At 39.9% G+C, this 18742-nt stretch overlaps 1 protein-coding gene and 1 long non-coding RNA gene across 2 annotated transcripts in view; one reads left to right on the top strand and one right to left on the bottom strand.

Annotated features, from left to right (window-relative positions):
- Positions 1-18742, top strand: part of LOC105196024 (forkhead box protein O) — a 172490-nt gene that overhangs the window by 119152 nt on the left and 34596 nt on the right. The window contains exons 2-7 of the mRNA XM_039456070.1: positions 3199-3323; positions 3423-3617; positions 4432-4547; positions 4876-5144; positions 6160-6534; positions 7066-7387. Of these exons, the coding sequence (XP_039312004.1) occupies positions 3199-3323; positions 3423-3617; positions 4432-4547; positions 4876-5144; positions 6160-6534; positions 7066-7290 (1305 nt within the window). The 3' untranslated portion in view covers positions 7291-7387. The remainder of the gene's footprint in view (positions 1-3198; positions 3324-3422; positions 3618-4431; positions 4548-4875; positions 5145-6159; positions 6535-7065; positions 7388-18742) is intronic.
- The window catches only part of LOC105196025, a 90073-nt gene that overhangs the window by 24039 nt on the left and 47292 nt on the right, over positions 1-18742 (bottom strand). The window lies entirely within an intron of this gene.

Raw genomic sequence — 18742 nt, forward strand, 5'->3', positions numbered from 1 at the left:
TCATGCGTTCGCGTACGTGCATCGTTTATTTGTTTGCTAACTATATTCCCGCATAAAAAAAACCGTCGATGAAATTTTCGCGATTTGCCATTTATTAAAATCATAACTGCATCCCTCTTCCAAAGGATATATCCCAACGACGAATTTCGAAGGCACGTAAAGTTCGCGTTTAACGGTGATTCTTGATTGCCGCAGTTGTTTGCCGTGTCCTAGCGACCTTGAAGTGAAAACTTGCGGATAATTGCGCTCGCCGGCGCGGCGGCGGCGGCGGCGGTGTCTTGTCTTTTCGCTTATTTCGGCGTTCCTTATCACGTGTATTCTGGCCCGCGCTAGCGAAATATCGTACGAGAAGGACGGGTATATACGCTCCGTATATTGCGCGTTATACAGTCTGTTCGGAGGCGAGATAACCGCTCTGCTCTTGGCCTCATCTAGACGACGGCGGGCGGCCATCTCCGTCGCGTTCTTTTCGCTCTTAGACGACGAAGGCTGTTGCCGCACGGTTTATAGAGATTTTGGACGAAAATGCCGGGCTTTATCGGACGGCCGAGAATCTCGGTCGGAACCCGAAGAGAGAAGGAGAGAGAAAGAGAGCTCGCTCCGTGCTCTCTTGCCTTGCGTAAGATCGACAAAGTGATCTCTATCTTAAAATTCAGTCAAGCAATCTCGATAGAACATCTTCTGTAAGGAACGTCTCTAGTTATATTATGAATACAGATGGTAAATTTAATTAAACACTAATCGACGTTGAAAGGCTTTAGTTGTACTTTGCATAATTCTAATTAATAGCAGGAGGATGACGATGTATGTTTCTCGATGAGCGCAGCATCTTATCTGATTCTAAGCGCTTTTAGCTTTTATCAGTCTTAAACCTTTCTGGATCTTAACGAATTAGAATTATCAATTTTTTTATTTTGTTCAATATAGGAAATTTTTCTAAAAGTACACTATCGTGCTAAGTATTTTTTAGAATAAATTCTTCAGTTTTTCGGGATAAGGGAGGGTCGTGTAGATGCGTGTAAGCATCAGAAATTATGAAATTGATTTTTGTTAGCGATTTTTGCACTCAAATAAAATAATCACATAAATTATAGCAAAATTATTTCAAACTGTTTTTCTTTTTTTTATAACTAGATTTAAATCATTGCTTCAATCGTGGCGATTGCTTACTAAGAGATTACAATTTTACAAATCTGCCGATGTAATCTGTCGCGAAAGCTCGGCTGTGGATGGAAAAATCAGAACGGTGGCGCCGAAAATGTCTTCATCTTCGAAGCATAGCAGCGATAAAGGCGGGTAGATGATGGGGTTATAAACTCCCGCCGTATAGTCCGCGACTGCACGACTGAAATGGCTGATCGTCGTCCCATCGGAGAGGGGTAGTCCATCCCACGAGCGCGAGAGTCTCTCACGCACGGGGGTTAAAGGCGAAAGGAGTCTGGCGCTGGCGATCGTAAAAGCATTCCGTCGGCGCGATACCCCCGACAGCTTCTCGAACTTGTCGATAAATACTTTCGTCTCTCCGGATATTCAGAGGTCCGGCGGAGACGATCGGTCAAGTTTGAAAAGAGTGCGCGGGGCAGTAAAGGCGGGAAGGCACTAAGCCACGATAAAAATAACGAGGAGCCTCAGATTTATTATTGCGGAACTCATTTGCGACCATAGGTAATTCGACGAGCTTATCAAAAGCGGAAACCAGCACGGTGAAACAAAGGGAAGGATTCGCGCCGGTCTGTTAAGCTTTATTCCGTCTGTTATACGGTCATTCGGGCTGCAGTATTACGTCGCATCAACAACACAAGCGAAACTTGCTATGCTACGTACCGCCCGATGGATGTGGGTCTCTTTTTTCGCGGATTGATATTGAAAGGGACATGTTGTGGGTGTGGAAGCAACGAACGCGATATGCGTCATGAAGGCGAGCCATTTCTTTCTGGCAGTAAAGAATACATCGCTTACATTTCCACGTTATAAATTTTTGGATGTTAAAGCGTCCGGTGCACATGTCAGACGTCCAAGTAAATTGAACGCAGCAGCTGGATGATAAATATCTCGCAATTTTATGACTTGCCAAAATGTCATAAAGCCTTGCAAAAATTAACTATTCATACGCAGGTACTTTGATACATGCATGTGATACAGATAAATACAAATATCTATTATTTTTAATACAACATTTCGTTAGATAATTCTTTAAATAATCTTCTTACGGTGTGGCTAAAGATCTTTTGTGTTCGACGACGTCACAATAATATCCTTAGAGAAAATGGATTTTTATGATTATTTCTGTCCATTTAAAGACTAACAATCTGCGACTCTGTTTTAGGAGGGCGACTTAACGAAACGATAAAACGCCGTGGCGCGAGTTTGAGAAAGTTCTTCGAAGTACTTCGCGTCAACTTCCGCTTGTCTCGTTCGCGATATAACGGTCGTTTTAAAGAAGCCATTTTTATTTATCGCGCCGTCTTTTGCGTGTATGTATGTATTTCGTCTGAAAGCGTCTTTCGGGGACGCGCGCGCTCGCTCGCTCGCTCGTCTCGTCGACTCGCGCATCGGGAGACGAAGACGAAAGGAAATTGTTATCGTCTCGCGACAAGGGTACTCTCATATTAGGGTAGAAGCTTTCCGAAATTTTTCGGAAGATCCGGCTATTGTATACGCGCACGGATTCAATTTGCCTAATGAAGAAGACAGGAGAGACAACGGGGAGCTATAAAGCGGCTTCTATGATTCACTCTTCATGTGAATTGATTTCTCCGTGTATGGTATTCTCATACTCTCTTACATGCACGATAGTATGAATCTATGTCGCTACGAAAAGTAGAGACTGCGGTATACGTCGAACAAGACGGATCCTCTATATAATTTATGCGGAAGAGCGTTTAGGTCCACAATGGACAATCAGGAAAAAAGTTCGAACCGATCGATTTACGGAATGTATTACTGTTTCAATACTATCGAATGTAAAATTTCTTAGCATCAGAGTTCCTCCTTTATCAATCTGCAATAGGTACTGTCCAATGACTTTTTTTCCAATTTTTTTTTTTTAAGTACGTAAAATAACGAAATCAATTATTATCTTGTGATTAAATTAATTATTCAATATCCAGATTCTTATTTAATTTTGTAATGAAAATTCTTTCTCTCTTGTTGAAAGCTATTTCATTACATTAATCGTGTTATTCTTTCTGTTCACAGAATTCTATACGTCACAACTTGTCGCTGCACAGTAGGTTCATGCGAGTGCAGAACGAAGGTACCGGCAAGAGCTCCTGGTGGATGATCAATCGCGACGCCAAGCCGGGCAAATCCGCCCGTCGCAGGTAAGTCCGGATTGTCAACAATTTGCCTCTCTTTCTGTTTTCCTGCCTCTCTTGACCGCGGTCTGTCAAGAGTATCCGTGTGTACCGTGCTTGTTGCAGAGCAACTACCATGGAGAGCAACGGTAGTCTAGAGAAACGACGCGGCCGCTCGAAGAAGATCGCCGACGCTCTGAGAAACGGACTGCCTGAACCCTCGTCCAGTCCCAGCAGCAGCGTCGGAGAGGGCCTGGACCTGTTCCCGGACAGCCCCCTACCGCCCGCCAGCGGATTCCAGCTCTCCTCCTCTGACTTCCGGTACGGCTTTAATATTTTCGTTTAAAAGTGAAACACGAAATTTGCAAAACACGAAGATTTATAGTCAAAAAGTCAAAATATATTTTGAACCATATATTTGACCATATACCTTTTTTAAAGGGCTGTCATATCAGTTGATATGAATCGAGTAATATCGGAACTGACCAAATCAATCTTTTTTAATTTCGAGAGAATATGAAATTTGCAAGTATTAGTTACGGGAATAGAACAGCGGTTTTAATTGCTCGGCAATATATGATCAAACGTACAGAATTTTTATATTAGTAAAGTGTATTAGATATTATACGCGCGCACACGTATACGTTTTCGTGTGCATAAAAAAATATTTACTACACTGTGATTGTGAGAGAGAAATATCTTGAAACAAAAAAAATTTATTTAACACAAAAAAATTATTTACTCGACGAGTCCTATATAAAAATATTTGTGTAAATAAAATAAAAAAATAATTTTTAATCAAGTCATTTTTTTCTTGCAGTTCTAGAAAATATTTACTGCTAAACTTTTCATATTCAAGATAATCAGATTTTTTTAATCTAAGAAAACAATTCAGTCAAGTTTAATATTATTAGCTTATTTATAAAATAATTTAAATGTAAAAAATGTAAAAATGTCTATTTACTTCAAAGTAAATATTTTAGTTAAATTAAAAAAAAAAACAATTAAATGCATTAAAATATATGGTTTAAGAAAAATTTGCTCTCAATGTATACGTGTGCAAATTTAGAAAGATATTGATATAAATCTCCAAAAAAAAGAGCTTAAGGAAAAATTAATTATTTTCATTATTCAGTCCTCGCGCCTCGAGTAACGCTTCTTCCTGTGGCCGATTGAGTCCTATTCCAGCAGCTCTCGGGGAACAAGATTGGACACCGACCTATGCGTCTTCTTACAGTCCGGAACAACTAGGTACACATCTAACGATAATCTTGCTTTTTCCTATCCTTTTTCCTTGATATTTTAAGATTGGTCTTTACTGTATACTATAGAGTTGTCGTATTAAACAGAGTGTCATGTACATAAAAATCACAAATTCCATATATAAATACTATAGATTATAACAAGAACAACTTCTATTAAAATTAGGGATGAAATAAATTTTTTGTCTTTCATGTATCCATGTGTCGGATAACACGCGATGTTAATACGTTAACGATTAATAAAATTACTAACATCACGTGTTATCCGACACATGGATGTATGAAAGACAAAAAATTTATTTCATCCCTAATTTTAGGAGGTGCATCGTGTTCGATAGCAGATACGATCCTAGCAGGCAACTTGGCCGAGACGATGAAACTGGAACCCTACCAAATATACCAGACATCACCGCCGGCCAGTCACCAGCAGCAAACGGGCCCGCCGCCGCCTTACTACGAAGCGCAGTACCAGAGGAACGGCCTACGCACTTCGTCATCCGCATCCTATGGCCTGCCACCTACTCCGCAGTCGGCCAATCAGCAAAGATGTCCGATTCACGGGCTGCAGCCGTGCGCTTGTCAGATGGTGAGTCCGAAATTTTTGGCGGATTTTTCGCGCGAGGATACCACAACTCTCCACAAAGGAGGACGTCAGCGTTTTTATGTTGCGCATGTTCGGCCTGGCAATGTTGCAAAATCAATAAGGATCGCGATGTATGTTTTACACAAACGCGCACATACACATATAAACAAGCACACCAAGTGTCTATCTGGCTTCTGCGTGGCCAAAAGAGAGAAAGGCGACGATAGCCAAAATGATTAATAAATGTCATTTTTCAAAATTAATTGTTTCTCAAGATTATTTCTTCAGATTTATCGTAAATACGACTTAATCAAAAAATTTATTATCGAAGGAACCGAGGAATCTTTTCTTTATGGAAATTGAGCTCGTTATTTTCCACGACGCCGATATTTTTACAACAATATTTTTGTTGTCTTGTGTGAAAAGATTTGCGATGGTGCGATGGAAGCTTATTTACATTTTATTATTGAAACTGGCTTAAAAAAGCATCATACGCTTATGGAATTGTATCGGAACGTATTTTCGATAACGGTACAAATGCAAACACATTCGAACTGAACTCAGAACAACCTGCTTAATTGATCAATTTTCACGAGATTGTATTTGTGCTCAGATAGAGTTATGTTAAAATTTATTTATTTTTGTTTATAATAATTTCATTACCGTGTGATATATCTTTTTCGACAAAATTTATGTAACTGTTCTGAAATAACTAGAAAAAGAAAATTTTCAATTTTCCAAAATTTGCTACTATTTCTAATAAATTACGGCAGACGTAATAAATAAATAAATAAATAAATAAATATAGAAAACTGATATTTGCGTTGTACAAGAAAGAATCTAGTACTATATATATCTCACAATATAATAATCATATAAATATATTTATAATTTCATGTATAAATCATTACATATATATTAATCAATAATATTTGTATTTATACATAAGAAATTACAAATACAAATCGATCAACGCTTTGCCTTCATCGCACTTTCTTTTTGCAAATTCGAAAATTAGAACCTGAGTCCCGGCATGTCACCGTCCGGCATGTCACCGTCGTATCAGCAAAGCGAGCCCAGCCCTACGACGCTGGGCAGTACACAACAAACGCTGCAGTATATGATTCAGACGCAACAACAACGCAACGACGCGATTCAGCGTCAACAGCAGCAACAACAGCAACAGCAGCCACATCAGCCGCAGCATCAGTCGCAGCATCAGCCGGCACAAATTGGACCAGCTGGTCCTAGCCCGCCCAACACGCCCACACCCTGCCCCACAGCCAGCACGATGATGGGCCAGCTGATGGGTGCGCTCAATCATTCCGCCCTTGATGACCTTAATATCAACATCGAGGCGATGCACGGCGGCTTCGACTGCAACGTCGAAGAAGTAAGTCTGATCATGCTGCGTTTGTTACTACTGATATTACTATGACTATGACAGTGTTGTCTTACTGTCATTAACAAATTTGTGAGAATTCTTAAGTTGAGAAAATTATTTTTTGCGCGCACAAGCAATGAGATTTTCGAATTTAAATATAAAACCACATTTTATAAAAAAAAAAAAGAAGAAATGCGAAGAAAGTTTATTATTTGATCCCTGTTGCTCAAAATTGATATTTCGTCCCATAGTCATCACGTTAATCCTTATCCGGAGAATTTATTTTATTTACAAAGATATATATGCAACATACCTAAATTTTGAAGAAAACAAGATCTGTATAGATACACATTATTTGATATAAATTGAAGATAATTTCGCAGACATTCTATTGTACCATAATCATAAGAAAATAATTTTGATTTAAATCCTGCAAAGAATTAAACAAATTCTCTTGTCATCGGATAAGGATTGCTACAAGAGGGAACGTTGCTTCGTAAAATATTTGTATAAACGCGCGATTCGACACGTGAATTGCAGGTAATTAGGCATGAACTGTCGATGGGTGGCACGCTGGACTTTAACTTCCAGCAAGGAGTAATGGGCACCGTGCAGGTCAGCGACGGCAACGTCGTCGGTCAGAATGGCGGCGTCGTCTCTCAGAACACGGGCGTCGTCATCGGCACGACGACCGGCAACGCGCCGGGCGTCTACGTAAGCACGAATGCGGCAACCCCCGCCGCGACCCCCTCGTGGGTTCACTAGCAGTTAACCCCCCTGCCCTCGACACCCCCGTCGTCCTTGCCAATATCCGACGGATCGCTGGATAACTACTGCGGGATGACCGAAGGGCAGCTCATCGGTGAGTCCCCTTGAGTTTCAAATTTCTTGATTTTCAAGTTATCGCTTGTAATCACGATTGTTGATATAAACCGCGACGAATTACGTCGATAGATTAAATTGCGCAATCAATCATTGATCATCCGAATTTTCACCGAGGCAAGGTTTGCGCTTGTTTCTTAGGGAAAAATTCTAGAAGAATTATGAATTTAATTACAATTTGATGATAATAGGTAGGTTTATATTCGTTGTACATATATTACTCTCTATACAATATTTATATAGATATAAATATCTACTTATATGTATAGTATTTATATTTATATAAATATTTGAAGCTAATGACAAAAATAAATTCATGACACATTTGACGTTGAGATTGATTAAACGAATGCGATCGACAGCTTCATCGAATGTAATTCATCCTACTTTGTCGAGTTTCATAAACAAAAGAAGTTGGATTAATTTCTAGGCAATAGCCTCACTTAAATGCATCACGTAATCGTGAAATAAAGGAAAGACGTAAATCTATGTCATCCATCTGTTAGATGTTAGAGTCCGCGAATCGATATATCATTTTCGCGTGGCTGATTAATCATCCGGAAGTTCGCGCAGGATCTTTCGCGAACTTTCTCTCACGTCGCGTTTTCGATCATGGAACTATGAAGGGAGAAAGATATCCGGCGGATGCAGGGGGGGGAGGGGGAATGGAGGGCAGAGGGAGCGGGTCATTGATTGCCCCCTCGTGCACGCAAAATAATATTTGCATACTCGTGTCATAACAGTGCTCAGCCGTATGGTATTTAATAAATCGCTTCGACGTTTTGTGCCTCCGTCCCCTGAACCCCCTCGCCCTCCCGTACCCCCGCCTTCCGCCATTTCGTACGTGCCGACACATTCATATAGCGGCGACCCGTGTTCCGACGGTGTTTTGTGCGAAATCGCTATTGACTTGGACGCGATAACAATTACATCGCCGCGGGCCGCAAATTTTATGGAAAGCCTTAACACAATATTGCTGATCGCGATCACGCGAAAACAGTCGCATTTTGTTTGACGAAGGAGCAAAGCGGCGAGCAATTATGCGTTCGCGAAAAAACACTCGAGCGGATCCTCGATTTTCTCGCGAGGGCTCTGCAAGGTATCACATTGCGTTCTCCTCGCGTCGCGTCGTCGTCGTCGTCGTCGTCGCCGCACGTTCAGCACGATAAACGCGAGAGGTTCCTCCGTTTTCCATGACGTATTTGCGTCCGAGCATAAATTTTCTAGTGGACGTGAAAAAAATGTAAGTGACGGATCCGTTGATCCACATGGCGCCGAGCAGAGCGTATTGATGGTAATTGTTACGGATAATACTTTTGTGAGAAGAGTAGCTTAATTCGTAGTACCTAGAGGAAAAAAGTTGCAGGTTACATGTTACGAAGAACTGTATAGAAGTGTAATCAGAAAATTGCTTTCCTGGAAATAAAGTTGATAGATGAAAAATATCAACGGTGTACCTGTGTTTTTAATACAACTCACACACGTTAGAAAATAAAACTGTTTCGAAAATCGAAAGCGGAATGTGCGATTCGCGTACGGCAACGGCTGTTCGCACGCTTACGAGACGATAATTCCTTCTGCATCATTTCCCAGATTATTCGTTTACGGCGTGCTCAAATATTCGCGTCGCTTTGCAGCGATCTTCTTTACACGAAATTACACTGGCAATCGCGTCCGGATAATGCGATCTCTCTCTCTCTCTCTCTCTCTCTCTCTGCAACAGAGTTGCTCTGGGCGCGTAAAGGTTGCGATAAAAATTAAAACGTTTTCACGTTCTTTACGTCGATTCCCCCCCCCCCTTTTATACACGTCTAGCTCTCTCTTTCAATAATGGAGGAGAAGAGGATAGAAATGTAACGTGATTTCTCGGAGAAAATCGTTTTTGCCGTTAGTATGTCGCAACAAAGCTAAAATAACTCCCACTTCGCTACCAGCAAGCTGCCGTTTTAATCTGTAACACACGCGCAGGAGCGCGATGCAATTATAGCTTTATCCCACCATCTTCCGCCGTTGTCGTGGTCGTCATCGTCGGTGTCACATTAATGAGGATAAAAATGCCGTACGAATGCGCGGATAAACGTTCGACGATATTAATCATACGTTAGTAATCGCGTTCTAGCGTACGCTTTCCGGCGGTCAATTGCAACTTGGCTGGATGCTGGTTTCCTCTCTCGCAATCGCGTGATCGATGCAATAACGTTTTTCCGAGTGTTACGAAGGGAAGCGTCGAGAACGAAGCGTAACCGTTCGCGATTCGTTCACAATCTATAACGATTTGTAAATCGCCGCGGCATTGTATTCATCTCTTTAACAATAAGATGAAAGATTGAATAATTGAGGATTAAAGTTAACAGACACACACACACACAAGATGAAAATAAAGTTAAATTATCGATTCTCTATAAGAAATCGATAAAATTAATAAACAGAATTCATATAGGATCGAATGCAAGCGCACTAATTCTCATGCACACAGTTTTATGCATTCCTGCGATCGGCGGCGGCGGCGGCGGCGGCGTCAACGACGACGCCGATCTCATTTTCATCGCCCGCGAGAATTTTTCTTGATCTCGCGCGAATCATCGTCAGGCGGCAGCGAAGCGCAAAGCTGCGGACAGACAGCGAGAAAAAATGACGCAAGCGTTTGGCCACGCGAGCGGCTCATTTTTTTTTCCTCCCTCCCGGACAACCTCTTTTGGCGATTGCACTCACATGACAGCCTACTTTGTTGTCCCTACTGGTGCGGATATTATTTACACGGCGAAATATATCGGCCCGAGAGAGATATTAGCTTTCAGAAAAATATTTTTCAGAGCGGCGAACGCGCGCGAGCGGCGAAAAAATACCGCCCCCGGGCTTACGCCCCGGTATATTAACGCCTCCGGCCGTTCCAGTAGTTTGTTGTGCGTATGAAACCGGTATGCACGCCGATCTCCGTTAGTTCCGAGGGGGATCGATGTCTTTTTGTTTCCTCTCTTTCCCCGCTCTCTTTCTCTCGCACTCTCTCTCTCTTTTTTTCGTCCGACTGTATATCCATTTACCGTCTGGCGGAAAGGGCATAAATTCGAGGGTTTGGATAAAACCGATACTGCCGCAGCGAGCGAAGCACAACGCGACGCGTAAGAAACGCGCTCCGAGGCACGGACGTTTCAACGCGGCGACGGACGTTTCAACGCGGCGGTGGCGGTGGAGACTGCAGCGGTGCTGCTGCTGCTCCTGCTGCTGCTGCTGCTGCCGTGACGGTGACAGGAAAAATTTCGCAGTAATTCTTCGTACTGCATGGAAAAATTTCTCCTATCGTTTGAGAAAATATTTTCAATCATTTTTACGGGCTAAAATTCCACCTAAGGCGGTAGCGGAAATAAATTTATTGAGCTCGGAGAGTCTGGGGATTCGATTCGCGATAATTGCACTCGCTCGTGAGAAACGTATTTGCTTTATACAATCGGTTAATATTATCTAATTGTAAATCAGAGGGGAAATACGTTTCTATTTTCTATATCTAGCGGGACGAAGAAACGCCATTTCTTCTCGAGCAATGGATAACGAGGAGAGGGAGGGTTGATAACGTGATAATCCGCGAATCGCTCCGTTTTATCGAGCGCAACGATAAAGGAACGAGGAGAGGTCCGGCCTTATCCCGCCATCGCCCTGTAAAACTACTCGCGAGAGTAGTCTCAGCCACAGAGCGGAAACTGCGAAACTACGAGAAGCGTCCCTCATTAAACGAGAGCGCGCTCGGCGAAACTTTTGTCGTCCGAAATAACAATGGAGTCTCTCGAGCGCCGGATTATTTCGAGATCACACGGTACATGACTCTAATTGAACGACTTCCGGTCGGCGTTGCGCTAATGGAGAACAGATTTTCGGATCCGTGCCGCTCGTAAACTCGCGGTCGAAACTCGAAACTCGCTCGCCCCCGATCAGTTCCTCCGCGAAAACTTCCGAGTTAAAACAAAAAACCAAGGCGAGAGAGAGAGAGAGAGAGAGAGAGAGAGAGAGAGAGAGAGAAAGAGAGAGAGCGGGGAAAGAGAGCGACGCGCGAAAAGGAAGACGGGCAGAAAGGGCAAAGAATAGGAACAAAGTAGGTAGATAGGGGGAAGACCAAGGGATGCAACGATAGATCGAGGTAGAGAGCATGTAGGTTGCGGAATGAGAGAGGACGGCTCGCTCGCGCGCCTGACAAGGTTGGATGGCGAGAGAAGAAGTCTTTTCTTCCCCCCGTCCTCTTCTCCGCCTCTTTCTCTTCTCTCCTCCACCAACTTTATAATTCTTGCGACGCTTTTGGGGAATGAGATTGTCGGCGGCAGGGGCGGATGGAGGCGGCTAGGGGGTGGTCGGGCTTTAAGGTAGTCCGCTGGCGCCAGTGACGTCTGCCGAATAGCTGCTGACTCCCAGACTCCTGCAGTTTCGGCTAAGTGGTTCCCTTTTGCCCCACTTGAGTGTCTGTGAGCGCACACCTTCTTCCTCCACACCCGAGGGTGTGCCTACCGATGACGATGACGACGACGACGACGACGACGACGACGACGACGACGACGACGACGACGACGACGACGAAAGCTGATGAATGCTGGATTCTATCGACCGTGAAAAAAGACCGTACGATGGTTTAGGGCGACAAATACGTCAAAAAGCTTTCTGTTAACATTCCAACTTTGTAGGTCAAGGTTTAGTCGTTCACACATGTGACGAAAAGTTTCTCTTTTTATACGTGAATGAGAGAAATTTTCTCTTACCGTAGAAGAATCCGGAAATGATGAATATTAAACTTTATGAATTGTTTAAGCTTTCCAATGCTAAAATTAAGAAACTTATCGTATTGTGAAAAGATAGGTATAATTCCTCTATTGCAATATGCATCTTTTTATAGTTAATAGTTAGGAAGATACTATTAGTAACAAAAAATTATAATGTCGTATGACATGAGAAATTGAATTTTAAAAGTGATCGATTTTATCCGTTGATATTTTTACACCGAATAATATATAAAGCTATTGAAATAGAAAATTTGTAATTCGATTCTGTTAAATAATTTAATTCATTAATAAATTTAAGTTATATTATAAAAATAGTTTAACATAAATTTTTACATATACTGTAAAATTATATTAGATGTGTGTGTGTATGTGTGTGTGTGTGTGTGTGTGTGTGTGTGTGTGTGTGTGTGTGTGTGTGTGTGTGTGTGTGTGTGATAACTAAAGAACAAAATGCTTAAACTTCATTTAATGGTTAGCGACACCGCGCTGCGATCTTGATGAATCGATTTCAACAAGAGAGATGTGCCATACGTGTCAAAATTTAATTACATTCTGCAGACGATGACTGACGTAATTGGATGCTGAACGGTTAGTTTATTAAAGTTTCGAGTACTGCTGGATCATCGCCAATCTTATATTAGTAAGCAAAAGAGCTCACGAGTCATTTAATCCTCGAGTTAGTTCGTTGCTATCTGATACTCAAGGTCATCTTATTATGTTTTTATTCAAAGTAAACTATTATTTAATGAAATAAAAAAAAAAATTAAAATTAAGAGATAATTTTAATTTTAAAATTTAGTTATAATTTAATGAAATAATACATTGGCGTCTTTAGAAATTTTAATTAAATCATATTCGTATGCTAATATAATTATTATATAATTATATTGGCTAATATAATATTAGTATATTTAGAATCTCCCGATTTTTAACTAATTTTTTGTTTGCATAAATGCGCACGGTAACTTAAAATCCAAAAGGTTCTAAACTGCCGTTTATAATATGCTCAACTTCACTACTTTATATTGAAAAAAGTTATACGTGCATCCACGTGTATTCCCTCGGTGGAACGTACGAGTCGACGTCACTCGATGAAAAGGGCTCGAGCTTTTTTCTGGGTCAAGGCTCAACCCTTTTGTACTACCTGCAGCCCCAGAGAATGTGTCTTAAAAATGGTTAACTGAGGAGGCGTATCGTGTGAGCATTTATTTTCTGGCAAAACTTCGATCGCCACAATTTTATCCAAGTAAAATATTCATGAAAATTTTCGTGTATTGTCAAATAAAATGTGGAGTTATGTGTACATTTTTCTTTGACGCTCAGAAATTTATACAGTTTTCTCTTTTGTTTTTTCTTTACTTTCTTTGTGCTAATCTTTTTTTAGGATAATGTACCTCGACATATATGGACTGCGATCTATCATCATTGACCTTAGGCGTGGTTTTCTTAAATGGATAGTTCAGTAATTAAATCGCTGTCCTTAATGACGACCATTATTATAAGCAGGCAAAGGGATACATTACTATACAATGTAACAATACTCCTAGTTACGGCCAATTAAGCTCCCCTGACCCAGAAAGGAATTGAACTATACGTTTAGAATCGCCAATGTTACTGGGAAAACCGGCAGGGGTGACACGGTTGTAGGCCGCGCGCAAGATCGCCGTTAGTGTCACCGCTGGTGTAGGGATGAATATAAAAGCAGCGACGATACGTCTCGTCGACTGCGAAATTTAAGATGAATCGGTACGTTCTTGGCCGGCGTTCCACTTTTGGAAAGTTTCGTTTATTCGTTTTCTCGGAAGGACAAATGTAGTTTTGAATGCAATTGGATAGCGCCTCCGTTGAAGTATTTAGGTTGAGTTACGGTCGCATAAAGTTAAACAAGTTGATCAAACGAAACTTAGAATAACTTCGACGTATAAAGAAAAAAAAAAAAAGATTATATATACAAGATTCCTTCAACGTTTTAGAAAGAAAACTATATAACTAGAATTTTCTTTCAACACTGAAATTGGATTAGTATGTGACTCTGGTTTTCTTCTAGAGGTTTATTATACAAATTGTAACTGACAATTTTAATAATAAAGCAGTATCTCGCACGTTAGATTCGAATTTTCAATATTCTACTTACATTGAGAAAAATTTTTTTTATGTAAATATATTTATTTTAACATCGTTTTCTCGATTAAAAAAATATTTCCTACGTTTAAAAATATAATAAATTATTTTATACAAGCTAATATTTATTTAACTCTTATATTCTGTTGGTCAAATTTTCCCTACATCTAAATGACACAATAAGATTATTTTTATTTAAAATATTGTTGAGATTCTAATGATACAATTTTGTTGGCACAACCTTTTTACTCTTAACAAAGAAATTTATGTTAGTTACCGACAAATCTTCACGGCTTTTTCTCTTTTTCGAGATCTGCTGTGATTTTCATGAAAATACAAAAATCTCGTTTGTTATAAATACGTATAAAATTCTTCTTTGCTTTAAACAAACATAAATTTTTTTGATAAACGTAAAAAGATTGTATCAACAAAACTGTATTATTAAAATCTTCACAACTATTAAATAAAAATAATCTCGTTGTGCCATTTAGACAAATTTGTCTCTTAATATAAGATTAAAAGGAACCACAAATCAACAGAGTATGAGGGTTATATCAAGAAAATAATTTGAACACAAGAAACATTTTTTTCAGTCTATAATTAATTTATAATTCTCTTTTGTAATTAACTTCTAATTTGTCACAATTTATACTTGTATCATTATAATACATCATTGTGTCAAAACTTTACTCTGTCACGAGAGTGGAGGGACTACCGGAGGGACTACTTTGAATGTGTACAAATCGATTCACATATGTCTTCAGACTGCGCGATGACTGCCGTGTAGCGACGACATCGCAAAAAGCGTATGCATAAAAGAAGCCTAACGCTTCTCGAGACTTCTTAACCCACTTTTCTACGGAACCTGCGGTTCGACGCGAACATCCATCGCTCCCGATCCATCGATCAAACGTTCGATCCGGTTCTTACTCTACAAAACCGCGATACGTTCACGTTGCCACAGTTACCACGGAATCGCAACAACACTTTTTACAAACTTTTCGTTTAGATTACAATTATCGCCGTCTTTCTCAAAGGGGGCTTCACGACGAGGCACAAATCGGGATTATATGTCATTGTGACTTTTGCACATTTCGGGAAACAGTTTATCCAATTTGAGAAACTCGTGCACTTGAAAACTTTGATACGCGCGGGAGATCCGGATACGTTCGAACCTGTTCGAGCATATTTGACCGACAACGACGACGACGACGAGTATAGATGTACGTTCCGCGGATCCCACTTTCCGCCGTTTAACATCACGATACCTGTTCTGGTCACTCCGCGGCCTCTTCCGTACTTGTTTCCCAAGCCCGTAGGAGTGGTAACTCGAACTAGACGGCCTCGACGTTTCCGCCGTTAATGCCAATAAGGAATGCAGCCGGGTGTGCATTCCTTCGAGCAGAAACGTCGTGATGTCGCGGCACGGAGGGAAGGGGCGGGCGGCGAGAAACGCCAAAAGTATCGCTCGGAGGAGCGGGACGCAGGGATTGCATAAATAGAATTGCAGCTTCCTCCGCGCGCGCATCGTGCACACGTGCGCGACTGTCGTAACGGCACACACCGGTCAATAACGGCATTCCGACTCGCAGGAAATTAAGAACGAGCCGCAGGCATCTCGACGCTCAGCTTCTGCCCTTAATCAGGAGTAATGTTCGCGGGGAGAGGCGAGGCGGGAATATAATTGTGAGAGATGCAGAGGGCTGCGATTTACTCTTCGCAGAGATTCTCTCGCCATCTTGTAACCTTATTTCACGATGACTATCGGAATAATCCGACGTAAATCTTAATTATTCCTCGCTGATTTGTGTCGTGACCCGTTCGTCACGTTTCGTTGCAAAGGCACTTCACGTGGGAACGTTAAATCAATTACAATCGACGCTCTCAAAAATCTTTGTTTTTGAAAAAGAATGTCTTTCTACGGAAAAACAACTTTTATTTAGATTTTTATGCAAAATGATTATGTCAATCAAAAAAAAAATTAAAGAATGCTAAACTGTGCATTCTCAGAAAATTAAAGAGATGTATCTATTTATAAGTTTACGTAAATTATGTGGAACAATAAGAGGCGCGAGCTAAATGGAATTTAATTTTTAATTTTCAGCGCCTGGATTATGGAAATATGTAATAAAAAAAAATTCATAAAATATATTCGCACGCATAATACGGCATATTTTGTCGCAGCATGCGTCGTCAATACGCGATTCTAATTATTGCCTGACACGCACGCTTCAGTTAAAAAGTACACTACATTTTTTATAAAATAAATTCTCATATAAATTTTCGACATAACTCCTTTTTAAGCTTTTTCCGTATGCACTGTCACAAAATTGATTACCGCATGTCTCCAGAAATCGGAGAATTTCTTTTCCACGGCCAATTATCTCGTTGTCACTATTACTTTGTTCCAAGAAAAAAAAATGATATAGAAAAAGTAATCGAATCATAAATGATTTAAAATTTATCTGCTGCCGATTTCCGGTAATCGGAATTTCATTTCCTGTGATCAATTTTCTTATTTGGCTGCATCATTTTATTTTTAAAATAAAATAATTATGAGCATTATTACAGGAGCATTATTACATTCTAATCGCAAGAATTTTTTTACAATGGAAACAAGACCAATTAGAAAATAACATAGGAAAATTTTCTGCCAAGTTGATTTACCAGAAATTATAACTAATTAAATTAGTTACCGACATTCGGATGATAATATTAAATTAAAAGCAAGATAGAGATCAGAAATTTCCAGGAATTCATTATCATATCTTGGTATTTCTGATGAAACAAAAAACTTCCATTTTCTCCGGTTTCTTTTTTCATAAAAATAACAAATTTTGATCTTGAGATTATAATTCGTTTCCACTTGATTTCATAAGTTAAGGAATGATGCCTGACGATCTGAATTTCTCTAGTTCTCGACCCTTCGTAAGTGAAATGACGTAACTATAACATCGCAGTAACGTCGGCCGGTCTGCGGGGGGTTGAAGCGCGAAGAAGGGCGCCAACCGACGCCCTTCTAGGCGGGGGTGACCGGGCTTGCGGTCTTGCCTAATCGAGCGTGCGTTTCCGATGAATTATTCAGGATCGAACACTAGTCTCCGAGCTGGTCGTCCTTAGCCGTTAGGCGTTTATTCTCATTATGCGGTTTGCGGCTTGCCTGTCTTAATGTTTCGTACGGACGCGCCGATAAGACGCCCTTCCATTTTCATACTCCGCGTCCTTCTGGCTCATGGAAACTTTAATATTAACTCTTTCAACATTTAGGGATAATATATTTCACGTTCCTCAGGGATTTTTCCCTTTCGAATATTTAGAACCGAAAAATTTCTAAATTTTGCATAACGTAAAACAATTTTACTAAAGTATCTGAACAAGTAGCTAGACACAGATCTAAAAATAATTTTATTGGACAATTAAAATAATTATGAAGGACGTTTAAGCGTGATGAGCAATGTTACAAAAAGTTTGGACATTCTACAGTTTACACAGAAAAATATCATTCTCCTGCTAAGAAAAGCGATCAATTTTTAGTTTTTTCTCTTAAGGTTTTTCTCTAACGGTTATTTTTTTGCAAAGAATATTTTCTTAACGATAATTCTACAATGCTCACTCATCATTTATTTGAAACAAATAATATTTATTTAAAATAAACTTCTGTCTACACACAGAAAGATATATCTATATTTGAATTAAGTAAATATTACTTATTCCAAATGTTTCATAAGTTTATCGTTAGTATCAAATTTCAAATTATAGTGAATTTTAGTAATTTATTACTTAAATCAAGAATAATTAAGTTAAAACAAATATTTAATTTGCTTGTTATTCTGACTTTTCTTCGATGCAATTTTTTATATTATATTCCAAAGAATATGAATTCGTTCTTTCAGTGTATGAATTTTCTAAAATTTGTGAGTATATTTTCAATTATCAAGAAAATATTCTTAAAGATAATCGTTGCGAGAAAAAAAACCAAAGTAAATCGAGTAAATTAATTTGAGTCCTACGTAATCATTTTGATGATCTGACCAAATTATTTTCATAGATCTGTATCCAAATTTTTGAGATATTTTAGAAAAATCCTTCTTTTTGCGTAGTGTAAGAAGTATTTTTAAATTAGACAATGCTGCTTCTCTCGCTCTCTCTCTTTCTCGGATTTTACCTTAGAACAAAGTTCGAAGCCCATCAAATGTGGTGGAAGAATCTGTGTTAAAGAAAATAAGTTGAAGGAATTTTGTACACATATAAAAGTTCTATTATTTTCACACGTTACGAAAAAATGCTCACGGAATTCGCGAGCAATATTTATATCCGACACGATCTAGCAAGACGGCCACGCGTTTCTGACATGCTGTAGGCGCGCATACACAGCGTGCACCATTAGAAATTCTAATCGAACTACGACGTTCACGCACGCCTCTCGTACGCGCGCTGCGATTGGTCGACCGGTC

Source organism: Solenopsis invicta, chromosome 12, assembly GCF_016802725.1.
Source record: "Solenopsis invicta isolate M01_SB chromosome 12, UNIL_Sinv_3.0, whole genome shotgun sequence".
Classification (NCBI taxonomy): Eukaryota; Metazoa; Arthropoda; class Insecta; order Hymenoptera; family Formicidae; genus Solenopsis; species Solenopsis invicta.